The sequence below is a fragment of the Athene noctua genome, chromosome 3 (genome assembly GCF_965140245.1).
Source record: "Athene noctua chromosome 3, bAthNoc1.hap1.1, whole genome shotgun sequence".
NCBI lineage: Eukaryota > Metazoa > Chordata > Aves > Strigiformes > Strigidae > Athene > Athene noctua.
In genome coordinates this window covers 38,660,072-38,684,124 of record NC_134039.1, presented here as the reverse complement: position 1 = coordinate 38,684,124, position 24,053 = coordinate 38,660,072, and the positions used below count along the sequence as shown (strand labels likewise).

At 38.1% G+C, this 24,053-nt stretch overlaps 1 protein-coding gene across 3 annotated transcripts in view; it reads right to left on the bottom strand.

Annotated features, from left to right (window-relative positions):
- Positions 1-7,021: 7,021 nt before the first annotated feature.
- Positions 7,022-24,053, bottom strand: part of ATP2B1 (ATPase plasma membrane Ca2+ transporting 1) — a 65,933-nt gene continuing 48,901 nt past the window's right edge. The window contains exons 12-22 of one of the 3 annotated variants that reach the window (XM_074902758.1): positions 23,107-23,344; positions 22,030-22,209; positions 21,862-21,949; positions 21,496-21,602; positions 19,355-19,546; positions 18,938-19,151; positions 18,595-18,806; positions 16,612-16,719; positions 14,522-14,704; positions 14,133-14,219; positions 7,022-9,925 (exon numbers count right to left, since the gene is read on the bottom strand). In XM_074902758.1, coding sequence (XP_074758859.1) covers positions 9,614-9,925; positions 14,133-14,219; positions 14,522-14,704; positions 16,612-16,719; positions 18,595-18,806; positions 18,938-19,151; positions 19,355-19,546; positions 21,496-21,602; positions 21,862-21,949; positions 22,030-22,209; positions 23,107-23,344 — 1,921 coding nt within the window. In that variant the 3' untranslated portion in view covers positions 7,022-9,613. Of the gene's footprint in view, positions 9,926-14,065; positions 14,220-14,521; positions 14,705-16,611; positions 16,720-18,594; positions 18,807-18,937; positions 19,152-19,354; positions 19,547-21,495; positions 21,603-21,861; positions 21,950-22,029; positions 22,210-23,106; positions 23,345-24,053 lie in introns of all 3 variants that reach the window. The other 2 variants (XM_074902760.1, XM_074902759.1) reach the window with 2 other exon arrangements.

Genomic DNA, 24,053 nt, shown 5'->3' with positions numbered 1-24,053 from the left:
TTCATTTTTCTTGGAAATAGCCACAATTTTTATTCTTTATACACCTGAAAGATTTGTAAGACCCAAATAACAGAATGAGAAATCCTCTTATTCCTTGAGGAGTGGCTGCTTTCTACAGGTCTGAAGCAGAGCTTTCTGGAGATCATGTTAAAATTTGTGGGATTTCCAATGAATTACAGAGTTACTTGGAAGTGGCATGTCTGGCTTGCAGTATAAAACATAACTACTAGAAGATATAAACAAACAACAGATATCCATTGAAGACAGTTAAAAAATGGGATCACAGGATAATTCAGGTTGGAAGGGGACTCAGGAAGTCATCTAATGCAAACTCCTGCTCAAAGCAGAACTGCATGAAGTTTCATTCAGATTATTTCATGAAGCATCATACCTTTAATGCCTGCAAAGACAAAAAGGCTATGAATTTTCCTCACTAAAGAGCTATTTTCTGCTGAATAGTCTCCCATTTCCACAAAAGAATAACTGAATAAGCTGTTATTTTGAACATTTGAATACTGATTTAACCCAGCATCCCTCTTCACAGCTTAGAATATCTTCCCAGACAACTGTTTGCAGGACTGCATTACACTGTGATGGGATAAGCACAGGAAGAAGGGGAAGGGGCAGGGATTAGGAGCCACACAAAATCTGTGCAGTACAGCACTGAGCAGTAACAACTAAACTCTGTGTTATTTCTCCTGCAGATTTCTCTCCTAACAGGAGATGAGGAAAGCTCAAGTCTGGTTTAAGATTCACTGACATTTAAGATTCACGGGGAGTTAAAAAAAAAAAAAGTCAAGGTATCAAGTCTCCTACAAAGAGCTTTTCATTCATGACCAGTAACTTAATTGCTGACCATCTCTGAAATCTAAAATTATCACCACTAAAGACTTCAAGATTAGATGTTAGTTTAAGATCAGCTCACTAGAGAACAACTCTAAGAACTGTAAAAACACTTCAGTAACGTTATTTGCACCAAGCTTCATGTTACTTACATTAGCCATAGGACAAAATTTTACTTCTTTTTATTCCATTTTCATCTTGTAAAATGATATGAGAAGGCTGCTAGAAAAAAGAAGAGAAAAATGCATGCTTTTGTTTACTAAAAGATGCTTCTGCAGAGGAACGGGAACTACAAGTTTTCTTTAATGCACACATGCTATCCCCTTGCTTCTGAACCTAATGGGCCCATCTTTCCAAAAAAGACCAAAGCCACTGGCAGTATTTTAGATAATCTGAGTCCCTCTCTTATAAGAAGTCTTCTGGGATACCTAAGAGGCCAGCAAGCATAGGATATCATCTTGCATACAGTAACTTAAAGCCTGAAAGTTGTAGCATTTTAGATAAAAAACAAACAACATGGAGTTGCTTATGCTTAATCCTATAATTTTGGGAGTACTTTTTAAATGGTAGCATCTTTCAGTGCTGTCATTTAGAGCAAGTCACAGGAAAGCTCTTTTGACAAGATGTAGAGAAAGAACTAGCTTTGAAAAAAACCCATGTATTTTTAAGAGTAACAGCTTTTTTTCCCTCATGAGGAAAACAACTCTATGAGTTTCATTTCAAAGTTTTGAGACCAGAATTGCTTAGTTGGTTACCTAGCACATCAGGATTCCAGAAGGTGCATCATGTCTTTACAAAACATAGCTAAAGTTAATGTCATTTTAAGACATAAATTTTTTACTTTCCTAGTCAGTCATCATTCAAAAAGGTTTACTGTAGCAGAAGTGATCCAAGCCCTGCTATCACAGTAAGCATTAAAGCAGGCAAGTATCAGCAAGCCTCACTGGTCAGGTCAGTGTAAGAAAAGAGAAAGACAAATGTCACTTCCTTTCCTGCTTTGGCTCAGATTTCATCACTTCAGTGACTGACTTCTTTGTTAAATTCAATCTATGTGCACAATAATATCCATTAGGCTAGTGGGAAAGCCCTATAGAATTACAGCTCCTGCTTAAGAACTTCAGTATCACAGAATGGCCAAGGTTGGCAGGGACCTCTGTAGATCATATAGTCCAATGCCCTGGTCAAAGCAGGGTCAGCTACAGCAGGTTGCTCAGGGCTGGGTCTAGTTGGGTTTTGAGTGTCTCTAGGAATGGAGACTTCATAACAACTCTGAGCAATCTGGTCCAGCATTTCATAGAATCATTCAGGTTGGAAAAGACCCTTGGGATCATTGAATCCAACCATCAGACCATACTCTAAAAAGTTCTACACCATATCCCCCAATCTCTCATCTAAATGACCCTTAAACACATCCAGGGATGGTGACTCCACCACCTCCCCGGGCAGCCTATTCCACTGTCTAATCACTTTCTGTGAAAAATTTTTTCTTAATGTGCAGTCTGAACCTCCCCTGTTGGAGTTTAGCCATTTCCCCTTATTCTGTCACTAATCTCCTGTGAGAAGAGACCAGCAGCAACCTCTGTACAATGTCCTTTCAGGTAGCTGTAGAGAGGGATGAGGTCTCCCCTTAGCCACCTTCTCCTCAAACAGAGCAGTCCCAGCTCCTTCAATCTCTCCTCATAAGATTCATTCTCCAGGCCTTTCACCAGCTTTGTTGCCCTCCTCTGCACTCGCTCCAGCACCTCGATATCTCTCTTGTATAGAGGTGCCCAAAACTGGACACAATACTCCAGGTGTGGCCTCACCAGTGCAGAGTACAGGGGCACTATCACCTCCCTACTTCTGCTGGTCACACTATTTCTAATACAAGCCAGGATGCCGTTGGCTTTCTTGGCCACCCAGGCACACTGCTGGCTCATGTTCAGCTGCTTGTCAGTTAGAACCCCCAGACCCTTCTCTTCCAGACAGCTCTCCAGCCACACCTCCCCAAGCCTGTAGCAGTGCATGGGGTTGCTGTGGCCCAAGTTGAAGTTCATCCCGCTAACGTTGGCCCACTGATCCAATCTATCCAAGTCTCTCTGTAGTGCTTACCTATCTTCATGCAGATCGACACTCCCACTTAACTTGGTGTCATCTGCAAATCTACTGATAATACACTCTGTCCTTATCAAGATCATCAATAAAGATGGTGAACAGATTTCACACCAGCACAGTAAAAAAAGTGTTCTTTTGTGTTCAGGAAGAATTTCACATGTTGTAATTTGTACCCGTTGCCTCTTGTCCTGTCAAGAGGGCACCACTGAGAAGAGTCTGGCTCCCTCCTTTGATTGCACCCATTACACATGCACAGTTGTGGCAAATTAGAAGCCTATGCAACTGAAGAACATAATACTTGGTTTTGGGATTGGGTGGTGGGAAGGAAGAAAGGCTGTTTGCTACCTGTGGCCAAGGGACCTGTGCAACAAAGCACAATCTGCTCCTGCTCATGTTAACTGTGTTGCAGATCAATCACTTCTCCACGTACAATCACTCCAATCACTCCAGGGATCTGCAGGTCAGGATCACTATGCTTGTTCAAGTAAGTAGATGTTTTATTATACAGCTACCTTACCTTGCCTCCCCACATATTTTCCCTATTAAGTTGTAACGGGCCTTTTATGCCTATTTTCAAAGTCCTGCCCTGAGGACTTTTTACTAGAAGTGGGTCCTCAGGATATACCTGACAGAAGTCTATTGTAAAGTTTCCTGCCCAAGGCTTAAATTTAAGTGTTAGCCTAATTCTCAGCACCTGTACATCTGCAAGCATGACCAAAGTCCTGCTAGGTGTAGAGGTGGAACCCTGTCTATATACCAAGGTGCTTTCATAGAAGCAGGCACAGAGGTACAAATATCAAGGGCTCAGCTAGGTAAAGGGTTTTTATGAACTACCGGGAAGAAACATTTGGTCTTTTAACACTCATTCTCTACTGCTCATTCTTATGTTAATTCATTGTTCATTTTTAGTCTAAAACCGCATTCTTTAGGCTTTCACACCTATTAAAAAAGTGGAAAGAGCATGTTAAGGACCCTTCACTGGAAACACCAACAGACACATTGCACAGCAGTTTTCCAGTGTGTTTACTGATAGCAGGTGAGATCCTGAAGTAAAAGGCAGAACTGAAGATCTTAAGACAGGGTAGAAGGATGATAAAGGAGACAAATCCACAACTGCACCTTTTACTCCATCTGTCCTTCACTGATCCTGTATAATAATTCTTGGCAGACTGAACAGGGGAAGAGGAGAAAGGGAAAAGTTACTAAGTTTTAGGTCATGTCCATACTACTGCTAGATTTATTAGAACAGAGCCTAGTTGATTTGCTAAAAGGAAAAAGCTATAACTGACTCATCTTTTTGGAAATTAAAATATGATAGAAAGTACTTTTTATTTATTTAAACCTACAAGTTTAATAAGAGTGCTTTTTAGATGATGGTCCTCAATGACTGTTACACTGATCAGAATATTAATGACCAATACATGGCAAGTGAGTAAAGACACACTCTTCATATCTTGCATTGTCAGAAAGCAAATCCTATTGCTTCCTACCAAAATATCAAGAGCTACTTATTTCATGTAATCTATGTCTGACCCATGTATCCTTTGACAGGTCCTATGACAAGGATCTGAATGTTCCAAATTGATAGTTTTGCAGGCTCTCTCCTAAAATCCATAGCATAAACCACTCAGCACACTATTCATAATCAGCTCCGTATTTTCCCACAAACATCAGTCAAATAGTGGCTTACCTTCAGGAGATCTTGAGACTAGCTTAGATCATAACTGAAGATGCTTTTGTACCTACAGCCATCAGAGCAACCAACTTGTGGAAGAGGGAAAATGTCAAGTTAAATCCTGTATTTGTAAAACTGAAATTCTTAAAAGACAATAGATGTATCTTCCAAGGTTTATTTGTAGACTAGTTTTGATTTTTTTATTGTAGTACCTTAAATAAGAAGTTTTGGGAGGCTATTCACACAAGGTTTAGAAGCATTTGAGCTGTACGGTCTGATTCTCTACAGAAGACTCTGAAAGCTTTTAAATAGGAAAAGCTGGTATTCATTTTGTGCTCTAGCAATTATCATAGAGCAGTGCCAAGATTGTGCCTTTGCCAAGGAGAAAGCCATAGGAAGTTTTACTAAGTTTTATGTACGATCATACTTACAGTCTTCCAGCATGTTTCATCTTCATGCCCTGTTAAGAGAGGCAGCCTAGGAAAGCAGACGAAGATGTTCAGAATACAGTTAGATACTGCTAGCTTTGCAATGAATCAAAGGGATACAAAATGCATACTTGCATTTCAGCAACAGCTGCTTCAGTGTTGGATTGACCCTTATCACTACACCAGAATTTGAGATGCCACATGATGTTCTGGTATTCCAGAATGTACACTTCCATCAACCAAAAGCTGTTAATTCCCAGAAATCCCCTTGCCAGTCATTTTTCCTGTCTTGAATTCCCACCATCTTCCAGTAGAAGCAAACTAGGGAACTCTTTTCAGCCTTACCAACTTTTAAAAAACTAGACGTCAGATGCACGTTAACAATAATAAAGTGTTACAGAGGAATTCACTAAAACTTGAAGATCAGAGATGGCTGAAGCTACTGCCCATCTTCTGCAATGCTGGCATCCTTATCTATCTTTTAAAAGAATACACCCAGAACCCTAACAAGATCTGAAGTAGTCAAAGTTGTATGCGGACACAGAACAAAGTCCTCTGCCTGCTCCATACAGGGCAGAAGAAAGCTGCTTGCTTCCTTGCAGCTCTTTATGTTTTAGACATAAACTATGTCAATCTCTTCATATATAATCTCCTGTTAATGCTGCTGAGTTACTAAGAAAGCATAAGAGTCACGTCCAATTGGTTTCCCCTATTGAGGGATATTCCCTGCTTTGTCAGATTTGCAGTGTAAGCACCACCTCTAGCTTTATGCTTTGCAACTACAATGATGCTGCCACTATCTAGCGATCTACCTGTTTCATGCTGTCTTCTTTCAAGTCTTAAAACCCATCCCATTGTTTTCTAAGCAAATCCTCATCCTAGACCTCACTTTGAATGAAAAGGACAATTGGTACCTGTAGGAGGCTTTTGGTTTAGACACTGTGTAAGCCATATCTCCTTGGTGGATGCTGCTGTCTCTTGAAGGTGGTTATAGCTCTGTATACAGTCCATGGAAGAAAAAAAGCAGGAACAGCTCTAAGGCTCTTGGTTCTGGCCCAGAATTTCTCATGACATGGCCCTGAATAAGCAGGCCAGTTCAGCCTGGAGATAAGTTGGATCTGGACCCTCCATGCTGGCCAGGCTCATCCAACAAAGTTAAGGTATTTCAGTGAGGGCTTGAAATCTGTAAGATCAGAAGATATGCACTGCTTGGAGAAGGTGGAAGTAGAAAAAAAGCAGGAGCTCTTTAGAACGAAGTATTTGCATCAGAAAAGCAGTACAGACATTAAGACATTCTAATTTATGCAAGGCTTAATATGATCTAAATTCTTCTAGGGCTCTGCAGAGGCTGGCACTACTGGCAGTAGAAACTGAACTTATCAGGCCTTTGGAATAACTTCCCAATACAGTCAGTCATACACAAGTTATACTTCCATGAATGTTACATTTGCTTGCTTATTTTGTAATGCATTGGAAAACTTCCTGTTATTCTAAGAAAGTCTCTGGGAGTGTTAGTTCATATATTTTGGCTGCTTACACTTGCTACAGACCCCTGCATTTACCCATCAGTTTGGCATTAAGGCATTTGTTTCCATTATTCACTGCAGACTACTCCATGATGCAGCATTTTCCTCTTCCTGTTAAGATCAATACAGAAAAAAATGAGTGCTCTTATATGACAATTTTCACTCCTCCCTCACAGCCAAGATTAGGTGTCCTAACATTTGTCTTATACACAAGTACAGTAGACATCCTACCCAGGATACCGAATATTAAGCCACTTCAAACAGTAGTCAGTCTAAAACTGCATTTATGTTAAAGGTTACTATTGCTTGCTTGATCATACCACCATCTACACCATGGCCTCTTGAAAGGGAATAAGCTTAAAAGTGTAGGAAGAGCGAGTTTATAGAATTGGCATGCATTTCAGGTTTAAATCAGTACTGCACTAACATTCAAGAATTTCAGTCCTCATACAGACTGAGATGAACAGCACTTTTATTTATTTCAGTTACAAGACAGACAAGTAAACCTTACAACCAGAAAGGCAATGAAGGCCTCATGAGCTTAGCGATAACCATTTCATAATCTAGGCAACATCTTATGACTTCTTGAGATCACAAAGAAAGCATACTCCCTTCTTAAACAACTTTTGCTTATTTCTGTAAGGAAATTTCCTGTAAGAACAGCACATGGATGTTAACAGAATCAAGCAGGACCAAAGATGTACAAAGCCTACATTCACCCTCGCACCCCCCTCAAAATGCTTAAGTGTAGACTTTATTCAAAAAAAGGTAACACGCAATCATGACCACACCTAGGAGAGAGGGAAAAATTAAAGTCTGTTTTCAAATGAAGTCAAATTATCATGCATTAATGAAATTAAATGAAGATACTTTCTCACATGGCCATGTACTTCATGGGTAAAAAACCCCTCTCCTCATTTTAAGTCAATGCTAATCTGACTTTTGTAGTAGGGAGAAAAAAGCTTACATAAAAACTAATCCCTCTAGGTAAGAGCTATGAGGTAAGGGAAGTGCTAGAAACGTGGGAGAAGTTACTATACAAAGTGTTAAGTGCAACCCCTCCTTGCCTAGAATTCAGTGTATTTACTTAAGTAAAACAGAAGAGACTGAATTCAGGAGTGGTTGACAGTGGGATACAGTGCTACAGATTGAACATTAGCCACTAAAGGACAAACCCAAGCATGTATGTATCCCACCACAAGGGAAAGACATGCTTGAGCTTCCTAACCGCCCATTTCTGTAGTTTGCTCTAGCATTATCTCCTCCCTCATTACTAACTTAACTCCTGCACTCCTTTGAAAGTATCCCTCTAAAAATCTCCCAAATTCTGGATTATTTGGCAGAAAACTTAACTTGCTATTTCAAAGAACACAGAGCTGGAAAAAGGAAGGAAAAAAGGAGTTTACAACTCATCTCGTCGGTTGATTTTCTAAGTGTGAGGAAGTACCAGATCAAATACTGTTCCATCATCCTTCACTGTTTAAACAATACAGTAGAGGCAGACCATAACTTCTTCAGTCAATCGCTAGCAGGTCAGTTTTGATGCATAAGATGTTAATCAACTGAAAAATGCATTTTCACCCATGCTGTATGTCAGTTCTCTTTCCCCTCACTTCAGTGGTCAGGGATACATTTATTATGCAGTACTCACAGTAAGTCTTGGAATTTCAGGCAGACCTGTTCATTCCTAAGTAGTATCCTTTTGGCTCAGTTAAGACTTTTGAGTACCTTAGCTTACATTCATTCTGGAGGCAGCCACCGTGATTCCATTTACGCAAAGTACTATTTTTAGTGGGGCTGTTACCATCTTGAAATTGCAGTTTAAAGTTAAGCAGTAATACAAAAGAGTACTTTTCAGTGTTTCCAGTGAAGGAGCTGAGAAAAAAAAAATCTGTAAGAAACCATTGCTGCAATTTTATTTTAACAAAAGGGCAGATTTATTCATGTTTACAAACAAGTTTCAAAAACAAAAAGGAGAACATGTATGCTACCCACTAACAACCTTTCAAAATGCCAACAGCCCTCATGCTGCATGAAGGATTCTATAGATTAGAAAAAAATCACAGTTCACTCACAGTTCACCAAGACAGCACTAAACTAACATGTTTAGACAAAAACAAAGGACTAAGATTCTGATGTATTTTGATTTAATCCATTTTGCCCGAGATAACAGAAATATTTCAAGCAAGTTCCATCACATATTGATGTCCTGCATTAAACAATCCTACTAAGTTCTGAACAAAAGTTATTCAGTAAGTTTCTCAAAATTTTTAAAAATTAAACAGTTGTTTCAAAACCATTAAGTAGTAAATGTATTTAAGAAACTAATTAGGACAGAGGCCATAACTTCATTAGAACACCACTGCTCATGTTTTTACAAAGCATTAGTGTTATCTATTTGGCTATTAGTATTAGCAATTTATCTACAATATTTAACAAGGTAAATTGCAGGCAAAATTTAGTACAGTTTCAATAGAAACACCCTTTTCCTGAAAATACAGCAGTATTTGAAGGACTATTTTTTTTTGTTGTGTTTTTTTTTTTTTTTTCTCTGCATCATTTATAAGGAAGCTTCCCATCTATGAACAGGAACAAAAAAAGTATCTACAAACCTTGTAAACAGATCTGTATCATTTATAAACATAAATAATCCAAATTATTAACAGCCAACAGCAGAAATTAAAGTATCAATTCAATGATCCAGGGCCTACTTGCCCTTCCCAGCCTTCCCCTCAGAAAAGGATCATGATAAACTAAAGCTCTGCTAACACACTGTTCAGGACCATTCTTAAGTACAACAGATGATCCACAGGTCACTTATGCTGAGTTACTGTTTATCTGTCAGAGTTCATTATTACTCCCACCCCCAGAAAAGCACCCTCCAGTCTGGCAGAAAGCTTTTTTTAAAAAAATAAATCTACATTCGTACAAGTGTGTCTTCTGTTGAAGTCCAAGACAAGAATATCATCTTGTCCATCATAATGCGTGAAGAGACCCAGTTTCAATTTCTTTACAATGCAGCTAGTGTGTTAACATTCAGCTTACAATCAGAGTGATGTTTCCAAACTATGTAGCGGGCTCCCTGGGGATGAAGAGGTAGCAGACTTGTTCATGTCTGTTGTAAGGTGAATTCCACTGTCAACCGCATTGTTATTTTTATTGGGAGAGGGTGGGGGAGTAGAGTTGCGTTTTGTTGGAGCATCATCTTCAGCATCAGTATCATCAATAAGGGGAATATGAGGCTCGGAGTCTTCTATTCTAAACTCAGGATGCGTCATAAAATTGTGAATTGAACTTCGTGTCTCGGGTTTCTCTAGCCCCTCATACAAGGAGCTACGAAATGCATTCACCACTCGGATCTGTAAACAAAGAAAAAAAATGTTGTTAAAATGTTGCAGATTTACTGCTAGTGGCATGGTTCTTATGAGTTTGAATCCACAAACAGCTAGACATGAGTGAATCAAATTTTTATGTGATGTAGTGGAACTTGCAATAAACTGTAAAAAATGAAGAGCATTTCAGTAGAGCACTGCCAGTCTACACAGTAAGGAATAAAAATTGTAAGAGTACTGCAAAAAGCTGAAGGGCCTAAAAATTCAGACATGGCACTAGAATTGTTCAATTATTTGACATGGGCTAAGCATTTTTCAGAAGTGAGGCCAACAGTTATTTACTTGTTCACAAATTAAATAAATCTCAATGAGGGTTTTATTGAATATGGGGCGGGGGGGGTGTGTGGAGGGGCAGAGGGTGAAGGAGGGGAGAGGCTGAAAATAAGTTAGAGGATAAAAGGGTTACTAATTCTCATGCTAGGAATTAGGATGTCAACTGACTATGACAAAGCCAAGCAAGTGTAAGCCAATGTCACAATGACCGGACATTTACGAAGAGTCATGCAAAAAAGGCTACCACTGTAACAGCTGTAAATATTCGAGTATATACCCATTTACCACACTAGAGAAATTTCCTTACTGAATAGTGCTTTGAAAACTTAAGATCAGAACTAGGAAGTTCAATATTGTATCGTACAACTAAGTAGCCACAACAGGTTGTAACTTTGAAGAGACTATTGAAGTAGCACAAAGTATGAGAAAAGCAGGTGATCAGCCTTTGTTTGAGTCTTCAATTTACATTGAACCCATGGACAAAATTCCCAGGATGAGTAATATTTAATTGTTTAATTAACATTTTTCAAATCAGAAAGCTAAGTTTACACAATTAATAAACATTTCAGAGTGAAATTAGATAGAATAAAGCACCGCTTCATTTTGCAAATTGTGCATGTCTAGGTTAACTTGAATTCAAAAACTTTCCAAACTGTAATTTGAATGATGAAATCACCTGCTCGCACCCCCATTCTCCTCCCACACCCACATCTTCCCGACAACCTACAGGAATTCAGGTTTTGTTCTCGAACTGGTAAAACAAATAAGGTTAGGCAAAAGTCAGTGATGCCTTTGTCCAACACTTTTGTCAAGATAGTTTCCCTTGTCTGTTAGCTTCCTATCCAGTTCAACATCTCTGCTCTAGGTCTCCAGCAAAGCACAGCTTTAGTCTCAAAGCTCCTCTGTTGTACAGCAAGCAGCAGAGCAACTCAGTAGTAAGCAAGAACCTATTGTTACAGATAGCAAGTCCAACTTAAAGATATTTTTTAGCATATCCAAGATGATTCATTTCAAGCTGAGAAATACATCATGACTATAGTGCTTCCATAGAGCTCCTTAATAGTAAAAATAAAGCGGCTTTCAGATGAAGGAACAAAGCTGGAAGGTCAAGCAGATCAAGAGCAGACTTCAAAACAGCTAAAATACACCAAACCACCTCACTGTAAACACAGAGAAGGGCTCTCCAAAGGCAATGCATTATCAAATTTGTATCCCCAGAATCAACGCAAGTGACAGTCTTATGTCTTGACTGTTCTTCGACCTCTAGAAACAGCACTGTTCCCCCACCCCTTCCCCCTCAGAGCATTTGCACAGATAATTTTACTCAAACTATCATGTCCCTGTTTTTATACTACAGGTACATGGCTGAGCCCCATTAACCATGGAAACCATGGTGGGGGGCACACACACAAGAGGGAGGACATAACTACCAGTAAAGGGAGGACAGGGAACAGCGTGAAAGTACTTGAGAAGTAAAAGATTACAACAGCAACTAGAACTTTACTGTTCATCACCTGATAAAAAATGATCACGCTGTTAGGGAGCTGGCATGCTGCATGAGCTTTAAACAAGTCCAGCAATCTACATAAACTGCCTTGGCACTTACCAAGAAAATCAGCAGTGACAACGCCAGGCTAAAAGTTTGCTATGCCTTTATTTGGCATGTTGCATCCCACAGTTCCACTGATACATGTGGCAAAATGAGTATGACTGCCTCGTGGGACTGGTTTTCCATTGCTTACAGATAGTAAATTTGAACAAGAAGCAATGGAAAACAATTTTTGACTTAACAGGATAGCTCTAATTATCATAGGAATATAAGCATACCCACAATGAAGGCTTGATGCCCATGCAGAATGCATACTAAACAATCAGTGTAGACACCCCTATGAACCCAGGACACTCAGAGTCCAGCTACGAAGGCAGAAATCAGACTATAAGCATTTTAAGTTATACTTAAAAAGGGAAAAATCTAATGTTTTGAAGGCTTATTTTCAACTACTTGAGATAATTAGATGAGAAGTAACTAAATAAAATGCATAACTGAAGAGCAAAGAAGACAATTTGTTACGTATAATTTATACTGTCATCAGGCCTTCCTCATATTAGTACCAGAATAACAATGAATGGAGTAAGCCCTCCAAATCCTCCTATCCAGATGGCTGCTTAAGAGTTGCAAACTCAGTTCATAGGAACAGCTGAACTGTTTTCCAAACAGCTCCAAAAGACAGACACAATGAAATAACATATCTGCTTGCTATTAAATCATATTAGTTATCAAAACATATTCTCCTGAAGGGTGTAGAAGGCGACTGTACTGCTTAGGAAGGATCAAAAGCTAGTTCTCTGCTACTGTAGCTCTGTATCTGCATTGGTCATTTGATGCAATGAGATGCTGCAATGCCCATTAGATTCTGCTCAAATGGCAGCATGGCATGAAGTTCTCTCTAGAGAATTCTGAATGTCTAATTAATACTCTTGAGTGTAGTTAGGGATACAGGTTACTAATTAGCATTTTAACTAGGAGATGCAATCCTGTGTATCATTACTGTTAAGTCTACTTTTCATTTCATGTTCTTGAGGCATGCGAATTTGTGAGTCGAGCTGCTCAATACTACTGCAGGATAGGGAAATACCTGTCTCACCAATGGAGAATAAGCAGAGGGGTAAATACTTGTGCAAGCTCACACAGGAATTTTCCGCAAGCCAAAAAAAATAAAAAAAAAAAAATCAGAAGAGAACATTTCATTTAAGACAGCTCCTGAAATTAAGGGTCTTCATCCATCTGGTAATCTGAAAGTTTAAAAAGCAAGGGGGAAAAAGAAGCCCCCTCAGTTATTTAAAAAAACACCCCAATTATTTAACCAGTCTCTAGGAAGTTAGAGAAGTTAAACGTATATAATTAGGATGGAAAACTCTTTCAACAATAGATACTGGCTATCAGTATTCAACTACAACTATTATGCATCTTCAGGCTCCAGAGTTTAAGCCTACATATATGAGCAATTAAATCTCTAGCCTCTACAGAGAGGAAGGCTGAAACTGAAATGCCACTTAGAGCACAATATAGAGGGCAGAATTAAGGTGAGACAAACTTTACTTTCACTGATGACTTATGAACTGCTGCCAGAAGAACCTAGAGAGGAAAAAAATAACCTTCAGTTTTGAATGAGTTTCACCATTCAATGCTTAAACCTTTTTTTTTCTTTTTATATTAGCTAATTAAGTTTCTTCTGACTTGTACACATTTTAGAGGCCTTGTTTCACCACCTGAATCCTGATGTTGAGAAAGTTGTGTTATTCAGTAAAAATGGTCCAACAAAAGCAGAGATTCAGAAGTTCTTTACACGCTACAAGGAAAATGCATTTAGTGCTCCATGTTCTAACTACATTGATATTTTTAACACACCATTTGCTTTCCCATCAGCTTGTTTACCTTCAGTATCATTTGGGCTGCAGTGCAAGGCATCTGTTTTTGTTGACCTGGGTCCAGGATTATACAGTTAATTCACTTATTCAATGTAAGTCACCCTAAGAGGCATATACTCGAAAATTTACAACAGTTTTCCCGCTTTATCTTAAAACATCCCTCTGTACACAAATGGATGAAGGCACAGGATGTGCAGGCTCACAGCTTTCACATTAAAGTCTTTTGTTGAAACTGTTCCACCTGTTCTCAGCCCTCTAAGAAAAAAAAGTCTTGAGGACTCCACTTTGTGGAAGAGCTCTATAAAAGCCTGAACGATGATTTTAAGTACTAAGGAGAAAATGAGAAACGTTAGGTACGTGAATTAGGAAATGTTAATTTCATGCACTTTAGGAACACACACTCACACCCCACAGTAGTAGAAGCAGTAGTAGAGGAAAACACTACATGTGTAGGGGTAGAAATATTTGTTACATCATGGTGCTGGCTGGCGATGGAGGGTTGCCGCCTTAGAGCGCCCTGAATGGTACTTCCACTCTGGAAAGCATTCACTACATCCATCTGCAAGGAATCAGAGATTGTAACAGCTTGCTCAGCAAGAGAGAGAGAGAACAAGAGAAAGGACCATCCCATCTATAACACACAAAAAGTAAAGAAAAAAGGCACTTTTTTTAACAGAGCAGATACACAGTCAAGAGTTGCATTGAAGAAAATGGAGGACCCTGAGGGATTATACATCCATCCATACCCCCTTTTGACAGTCTCAGTCACACCAGTTAGAACCGCCACCTGAGTCAAAGGACAGGAGATGGAGAGATTTCCCTCATAACACCCACTGCATCCTACCTTTTTCAAGACCATACCTGAGTTTGTATCCTGTTTAGGCCCCTAAACCACAAGATCTGACCACGACGTAATTCTCTCTCAGCATGATCAATCTCTTCTACATCTTCTGCTAGTTCTTCTTCAGGAATCTCTTCCTTTTGTGTTCCATGTCCAGCTTCTTTAAGGAATTTCAGACGGCTGGTTGGAATTGTTGATATCAACTAATGGTGAATGAAAAATATGAAATCAGTATTACTTTTTTTAAAAAAAAAAATCTAATACCAGACTTCAGGCTTAACATAATATCCCGCATACAATTAGCAAAGTTGAAAAAAACAAGTTATATAAATGGGATAAGTGCATCAATGTAGAGTGATCACTCCAGCTGAATATCTGCAAAAGCTGCGAATATCCTTATCACCTCAACTGAAGCGTGAAGTTAAACTTCGACTACAAACCTAGAAAACAAGACATCCTTGCTAGGGACAAACAATTCCACTTTAACATTACTTACTATGCCAGGAAGGAGCAGTGCTGAAGCTACAAGAGAGTCATTAATTCTGTAGATTGTGCTTGTATCTAGAGCTTTCAGACCTCCACCAGTTTGATGAGCATAATGTGTTACCTCAAGTGAGAACTACATCATTTAAAGTAGCCATAGTTAATTCAGAAATACAGAATAAACATGCATTCTTTTGTGACCTGGAAGGTATCAATCCATTTGCAAGGTGAGTCATGTTCCCAAAACCCTTAATCCCAAACTGTTACTTTGCTACTTGGTGTACACTAGTTCACCTAACAAACTAAACAAAAGCTACACACGGCTGTTGCAGCTTTCCTTTTTGTCTCCACCTCCAGGGCTATTCTGGTGAACTATGTAGTTAAGGGGAGTCATCTTTTGATATGTCCCACCTAGCAGATCCAGATCAGTTCCAAGACTGCTTTCCTTGATCATGACAGACCTACAAGACCATTTCAGTAGCTGCAGAGGGAAAAAAGACTGCTCCAAAAGCAAGATAAACAACCCTTTATGCTGAAATTGCTACTGTGAATGCTCCCAGATCACTTTCTACTATTCTCAGTAAGTCAAAACCTCTTTGACTTTAATGAGATGCTAGACCAGCATGAACTGCAGCAGGGAAGGTTTGCCCTTGCAAGACACTTTGGGTCAAAGGTATTTCAAAGCCATCTCGATTCTCTTCTAGTCTACTTTTAAACCTCAGAGTGTCTCTATTTGATTTTTTTAAATAATTAATTTTCCAGAGAAGCTTGTTAAAAAGCTTACAGCCACTTTTAGAATAGGCGTTTATGTATGCCTTTACAACTAAAATTCACCCTACCAATTTTATACTGAAACCTGAAGTGTCATTTACAAAACGAAAGGAAAGAAACTGTAATGGAAAACTCTTCATGTGGTATGAAAAGTTTAGACAACTATGTCATTAAATAATGGAAAACTCCGTAGGCTCTAAAGTTTCATGTAAATAAGCTTGCTGCTTACAAGCACTGTTGTGCATGCAATAATAATGAAACCTAAAGGGGGAAGGGGGGGATGGGATAAAAATCAAAATGCAATAGCTTAGTAGGTAGGAGAACTTTCCAATAATTTTATAATTATGCAAATAACTATTACAGAGAAAATTGTTTTGAGTTTTGCTGTATTTCTTGCTACTCCAGGAAGTTTTTAAACCAAGAAAATACTAGCAAGCTTAGCAATTCTGATTTTTCAAGGAAACTGTTCAACACTAAGTTAAATATCTTTCAACATTAACATATTCATTGCATCTGAATTCTCACAAAACTTCTTTTAGTACTTATCTGGCTAAAGATATAATTTCATATCTAAAAGGTAACTACAGCTGCTTCTACTTATAAGTTTCTAAACGTAAAACAGCCATAGTATCTAGTTATGAAATGTAACTAATTGACCAAGTCAGAGTAAAGAATATCCAACTAAGGACTTCCTAGCTATTGAACTAGTCAATTTTAATCAGTATTTACTGTTAATCTCCATATATTCCCATAGTCCACTTGAAAGATCTGAATGCTAAAGATAACGTGTTTCTGTCTTTCATGTCAAGTATTCTATTGCAAGTAGATATTTGGCATTTTGAAAAAGCTAGTTTACCTGGCCCCAGAGTAGTGTTCCCATGCCCAGGAAAATGGACCACAGCCACTGTTCAATTGAGAGTTCTGAGCAACTGAAAGGCTTTCCACCAAACTGCACAATAATTATCTGTGAAGAGCAACATCATTAAACAACATGTATCAGTGGCTTCTAGTAACAAAAAATTCCCTAAAGCTTCAAGATCACTACAGACAGCTCTGTATTAGAACATAGTATTTCCTGTCTTAGTAAACACACACTTCCACTGTCTCAGTAGTTTGAGCAAGTTAAACCTAAGCCATCTTCTTACACTTGTCAATATTTCAAGAACTATCCATTTATTCTTTAAATGTCACTCACAAAAACCTGTTGACTACATTTTGCTTTCAGTTCTTCCCCTTCATTTCATAATTACATGTATGCAATGCTATAAATTTACAGTGATTATTTATCATATGAACACCCATATCAGAACCAAGTTGATAAATAAACTTCTATTAATACAAGTTGTAGATCCACAATACATGAAACATTTCAGAAATAATTCAATAGAATATTACTATGTATCCCATGAGAGTTAAGTGTCAGACTTCAAATCATCACAGTGTGGTATCTATGTGGTATGCCTTAGGGGGAGGGGGCAGAGCTCAAAAGCTAGATTAAATGAGCTCCTACTGACTTACCTATTACAACAAGCTGTACAGGCCCTAATGAGCAAGGTATCCCTCTGCATAGGAATTAAATGCATGAAAGTCTGCCCTGGAGAATCAACAATTCAAGTAGCAGGGCAGGTGTGAAAAGGAGACAGTATTGACCATTAAGTAGGACACCTGACAGCTGAAAACCCTAAGAGTATCTTCTTTTATCAACACAGAAAAAAACAGAGACAACAACTCAGGAGTTACTTATTTGGGAAAACATTCAGTCTGCCAAGTTTATAAAGGGAACACAGTTGCACTCAGGAGTAATTTTACATATTTGTCTTTGTTGCACAACAGTCAGTGCTGCATATGCAACCCATAAAAATTAAGAGTAGCTTCTGAATAAGTGTCTTCTAAAAAAACCTAAGCCTGGGAAAATAAGTGAACTAACTTTATGTGAAGCAGAGGTGCATACATTTGCATTGCCTGAACCACTATGAATTTGGTTGACTTCAGTGGAATCCCAAGTCTGAGGAGAAGCTTAAGGCACAGGCTATATCTTAAGCCTGAAATAACTTAAAGTCAAAATGAAAAAGACTTCTGAGAAAAAGTAGTATACTGATTTTTTGGATATTTCTTCTGATGAATTAAAAGGCCATTTAGAAGGTGAAACCATTTCTTATAAACTATTTGCTTTAGATTCAATTTTGACTTGGTATTTCTTAACACCAGTGTGTTAACCTAATCAATTTCAGATAATTTCATTTGTTAGGAAATAGTGAGTTAATAGCTTTTACGAATCTGACTACATGCACCAACAGAACATCCCTAGATATCAATGTTTTTCACATAAACCAGCAGCATCTATATACAGATAACTCATTTCTGCATCAGGAAGATAGAAACTGATACGTAAGTTTCTAAAGCTTGTTCATGTCCTAATCTCATTAAGAAGATATGAGAAGTTGTAACTTTAATTGTTTAAATGGGTTCCCGTTCAGATGCACAGGCAGATACTAAGAGGAAGAGTTCCGATGGGGGAGGGGGGGAGAGCAGAGAAACATACAACTTCTTCACATTTTTTCAAGAGATTAGAACACTAAGATCAAACTGAAGAACTAAAAAATTCAAAAGGTAAATACCAATACTTCTATATTCCAATTTTACCAGTTTCAACAAGGTCTCACATGAAAATCCTGTCAAGCAGAGCTTCCAAGTGATTTATACTGTGTTTGATACTGAAGGTTTTTCGCATTGCAGAAGTGAAATGCCTGGCACTAGTTGATTGGTATTTCTAATGTAAGTAAGTACATCAGTGTATTAAGTGTGTTTTCCCCTCACCCTCCAAGAATTTATTACTTACCTGCACAACAAATGTCCCCAGAACAATAGAACAGAAGATAGCGTTGTTAAAGATTCCTTCAAAAACGTTTCTTTCACCATGAATTTTTCGGGCATTAATTTCATTAAAAAGCTGCATCATCACAAATGTATTAAATACAATAGTATAATGCTCTGAAGGAGGAGCATGAAGAGGTGCATTTCTTCCACTATCGATATCAAAAATTCTCTCACCTGTGTACAAAAGGCATTTATCAGCAGCTTAATTGGCATCCTTACACACACACACTAAAACAAAAAACTAATTTAAGATCACATCTCTGTACAACTTCTAGAATAACTCTGTAAAGCCTAAGTATTCTTACCGGCAAACAGGAGTGTGAAGACCACTACAAGTTGGTAGAATGCATGACCCAAAATGTTCTTCATCATTGTACGAGAAATCAAAGGTTTGTTTCTACCATAAGGCTTTCGCAACAGAAGAGCTTCAGTGGGTGGTTCTGTCGCCAGGGCAAGAGAAGCTAATGTGTCCATTATGAGATTTACCCACAGCATCTGCACAGCTTTAAGTGGAGAATCCTATAAAGACAGATATATAAAACCTCCAATATAAGTGAACAAATTGCAGTTATTAAAGGCATTTATTATACAACATGGGCGTGTTCTGAAGAGCATTATGTTTTTTTAGACTAGTACTTAACTGGAAGTTTGAATTGAAGAGTTAATCACTCATAGCATTTTTCAACCTTTATTAACTGAAACAATCCACCACCAGTACGTACTTGTGTTATGCATGCTCCTGTAAAAGCAACGATTACTGCTACTACATTGACAGTAAGCTGGAACTGAAGAAATTTGGAGATGCTGTCATACACGTTTCGTCCCCACATAACTGCTTTAACAATACTTGTGAAGTTGTCATCTGTAAGGATAATATCAGAAGCTTCTTTAGCTACGTCTGTTCCAGCAATACCCTGGAAGAAAAGAAAAACACTATAACAAGATGCAGTGTCTTATGTAATTGCAGCTATTATTATATCCTTGGTGCTTTCACTTTGATGCACCATGTCTGAAGGACTATTTTATTGTAAGCACCTAAAGTTCTACTGAATCAATTCTGCTTGCAAGTTCTACTCAAGCATGGGGAAAAGTAAACAAACAAACAAGGTAATGGTGTCTTTAAAGAACTTAATAAAAATCCTCAAGTTGATGACAAAGACACTATGTTAAGTTCTCCCAAAGAAATGTTACTGAACCCTGTACAAAGTTAAAGGCCACCAGATGGTGCAGTACTACAGTTTAGTCTATGTCCTAATGAGTTTGCTATATTGATTCCAGCAGTAGGGCAATGCATGCCTTCATAACACATTAGAATACACGTTACCAAAACCCTTCTGCAGAACAGCACTGGCATTAAACAGTAGAATATGCAATGTCATTGTATATAACATTATTGAGTGTTAAGCACTCCTGTTAAGCAGTCCTGTTAAGACTCCTGTGTAGTCTCCTACAGTATCCAAACAGTTGAGTTCTGCATTAACACCTGCTTCAAGGGTATTTATTTTCCTTTTGGCATTTCAAAAACACTAACTCAACAGCAAATTTAATGATCCTTATTCTTGATGCATTATTTTGCCGAGGAATTGAGTCAACTGCACAGCTATGTGTACACCTTATATAGTAGATGGTAAATTTTAAGTGGTATTTAGATAAGCAGTTCCAGAAATTTGTTTCTTGAACAGATGAACAGAAGAGAGAAACTGCAGGAAACACTTAAGTTCTGGAAGATGAAAATAAATCTGCCCCTGACAGTGCCAACTACAGCAGCTATACAACAATAGCAGAAAACAGATACTCATTAAAACCAGACTGTTACTGTATGGATAACATTCCATGTGTAGCTCTCAAATTTGTAAGTTATGCTTTTGAAAAATGTTCCTTAAGAACAACATGAAAGCTCTCCCTCTTCCCATTTTTTCAAGATTAGCATTTGAGTCAATGCATCTGCATGTGGTGTAGGAGTGTGGTCCTTTTTTTTCCTTCAGATGCTTCATAATGAGTTTTTAGACTAAAGTGACCTACTACCTACTAGCACCAAACTGGACCCTTTCAGCTTAATACCAAGGGAGAATCTTGAGGCAAGAGGAAGCTTGAGGAATCTAGCTTACAGTGTTTCAAAAGAGACAGAAGCAAGCTGAAGCCTACATACTAGTAAAATTTGTGCCTTTAAGTATTAGCACTTAACACCGAGACTTGGTTTGACTACCATTTGAAAGGGTAGTTGAGAACATAAATTGAAAAAGCCAAGTAATCTCAGGAACCATCTAGACAAATGCAGATCCTAGATTGTCATAAAACACTGTTACTTCAGTTGTACTAGAGAGGTCTCTTAGTCTAGCCTCCAAAGCCATTTTAAACATCAACTGGCAGTCTCTCTCATTATAGTCTCCCTCTTCCTATGCATCATGTCATGGAAAATAGATTAATAAACTCATTCCATATCGTGTATCAACTTTATGCAGTCAACATAGTTTGCTACTACCTAAAGTCATTTTGCCTTATGTTGATCAGATCTCACTTCAGAGTTCTTCAGTATCAGTAATTCTGTTCCTACATTTTGCAACAAGCCTTTATGTATAAAGGTTTTGATTTGCAAGAGACTAGGGATCTACGTTTTAATTTTATTCAACGGCAAATGCCACATTTTCCATCAAATAAAAACATGGTTAAGTTGGAAGACTGAGGAAGCAGGAAAAAGTAATTGGTATTAAGTGTAAGAGATGTTGACTCCATTAGCTTAGTTGTATATTAGGCACATGAAACAAGCAAGGTAGTTCAATCTTAAGTGATTTTGTAAGTTACTTTATAAGTTACTTTATCAGAATAGGTCTCAAAATACTGAAGATCAAAAAAAAAATCATACCATAGCAAATCCAACATCTGCCTTCTTCAGAGCTGGACCATCATTGGTACCATCACCAGTTACTGCTACAACTTGCCTCTGCTCAAAGATAGTGCTGTCAATTATACCTAAAATAAAATGACATCTCAGTGTTACAGTTTAAAATTGACAACACAGCAGATTTAACCTGAAAGAAACCCAGTTTCAGAGTCAACAGATATTTCTCGTTAGCAACATTTCTCAAGCAGAAAACAAAACAAAAAACATCAGCTGGCAAATGAAGACACCATCATAGGCATTTCCTACTGCTCAGTCCTAGATTTTTTCAGAAGCAGAAAAAAAAATATAATCTAGCTTTATGTAGAAGGTCAGATAGTTTTTACTTACCTTTTACTAGAGTGTGTTTGTCAGTGGGAGATGACCTTGCAAGAACACGGAGCTTTGGCCAAATTTTATCTATTCGCTCTTGCTCTATCTGCAGAAAGAGCATTGGTTTTATTTTACAGTTAGACTTACAATATCTTCTGATCTACTTTACATAATCAGTATGCTTACCTCTCCTTTTTCATTGCGTATTCTCCTGTTAAAGTCTTTGCCCTCTAAACACAGGAAGTCTTCACCAGGATTCAGAATACCACATTTCAATGCAATAGCACGAGCAGTGTTAATGTTATCACCAGTGACCATGCGTACAGTTATGCCTGCACGTTGACACTTTTTTATTGCATCAGGTACCTGTAAGCAAAAAAAAACCCCACAGGCTCAGAGACTGTATGTTAGCTGAATAAATCTAGACATGTGAGCGAAATTAATGATTTTGGCTCAATCCAAGATAACTCTTCTTTTAAAATCAAGACTGTTGTTATGGAACACTTGACTTTTTTTTTTTTAGTGGCTTGCCACAATTCTTTTCCTGAAAAACACAAATGGCAATTCTGTCAAAGGGGCTTTTTTGTTATGTCATGTTCCCTTCCCACCCACCTTAATTTTTCAAATACTGCAGTATTCAGAAATACCACAAAAACCTTCATAACACATTAGACTGTAGTATTCAAAGGTACTGAGTACTGGCTCTTCATTTATGATTATGTGAAATAAATTACAGCTCTACTACTTCACCCATGACTTTCAACGTGAAGCAATGATAGTGCAGATAAGACTGGAGTTCCACTACATTGGCATAAAAGCGTTCACTATTGAAAAATATTGCCCTCCTTAAACCTCAACCACAAAGCCACACTTCTTACCTCAGTTCTCAGATGACAAACCCTCCTTTCCATCATTCCCCATGAGAAGCTGGCAACAAGCACAATGGCTAATATTATCCTAAACAATACTCCTAATATTCCAAATGGTAAAGAACTGACAAGTTGTTCTATCTACTGAGACTCTGTACAGTAAGCACCTTAAGTCATTAATTTGAACACAGCTTCAGTAACACAGTATAAAAGACATTAAGAAGTTTTAATCTGCTTTTATAGCTCCATTAACTTCCCCGAGAAATTACATTTTCATTTATCAACTACACTTGTCATACAATAGCAATTCAGTTTCTTGTACTCTTTGCATTACAAACAACATGAATCAAGCTCTGTTGTAACCAAATCACTGCAGTTTAGCCAGTGACCCTACCTCAGGTCTCACAGGATCTTCAATCCCAACAACAGCAATGCATGTCAGACCAGTAACAATATCATTTTCATTGTCCCATTCTGGCTCAGGTTCCCCTGCTGGGAAGTCTCTGAATGCCAGACAGATGGTTCTGAGCCCTTCAGAAGCCATTGGCTCAATTACAGTTTTCACGATATCATCACGGTCCCTAGGTCTAAATACCTTTGGTTCTCCATTAGCACTCAGTATTTTGAAGCACCTGAAAAAGAAGGTTTAAAGAGTTATCAACTTCTAACCAGAAGTTCAGCCCATTCAGTGGCTTATGAGTCACCTCCAGTTAAGTTTCCACAAACTTTGTTTTCACCAGACACACACACAAAGCAAGCCAGTAGCAGCACCTCTTAAGGAAATCTTCTCCATATGAACTTAATCTCTTCCCAACTGCAAAATACACTAGCTGTAGAAAGTAACAGCCAGTCATCCTACAATGAAAATGAAGCCCAGTGAATTCAAGACACAAACATTACTTATCTCCCAGATGTATCCATTTCTCCAGTGTATGTAAACAAACTGGTGTCTGCACTGGTTGAATCAGTCAACCCAGTTTTAAATTCAACAGAATAATCCTACCTTGTTATACAAGTCTCAGAAGTATACTTCCAGAACATGCATGTGGTGTCATTAACAGCTGTAAGAACTAAACTTACAGCACTAAAAGCAAACTCCAGTACTGCTAAAGATTAGTAGTAAGGTTTGTGTCCCCCCTGTCTAAGTGCAGAGAATTCAGAGATCATTTGGCATAGAGTTCTTAATATGAAGTATTAAAAACAAATATTTAAATCTGATTTAAATGTTTGTATAAGAGACTAGATTCAATACTATGTACACCCTAGCATTTCAACATATGCTCTTTTAGTTTTGTTTCTTCATGCCAAAGATGCCTCTGCTTTCAAAGACAGCATACATAC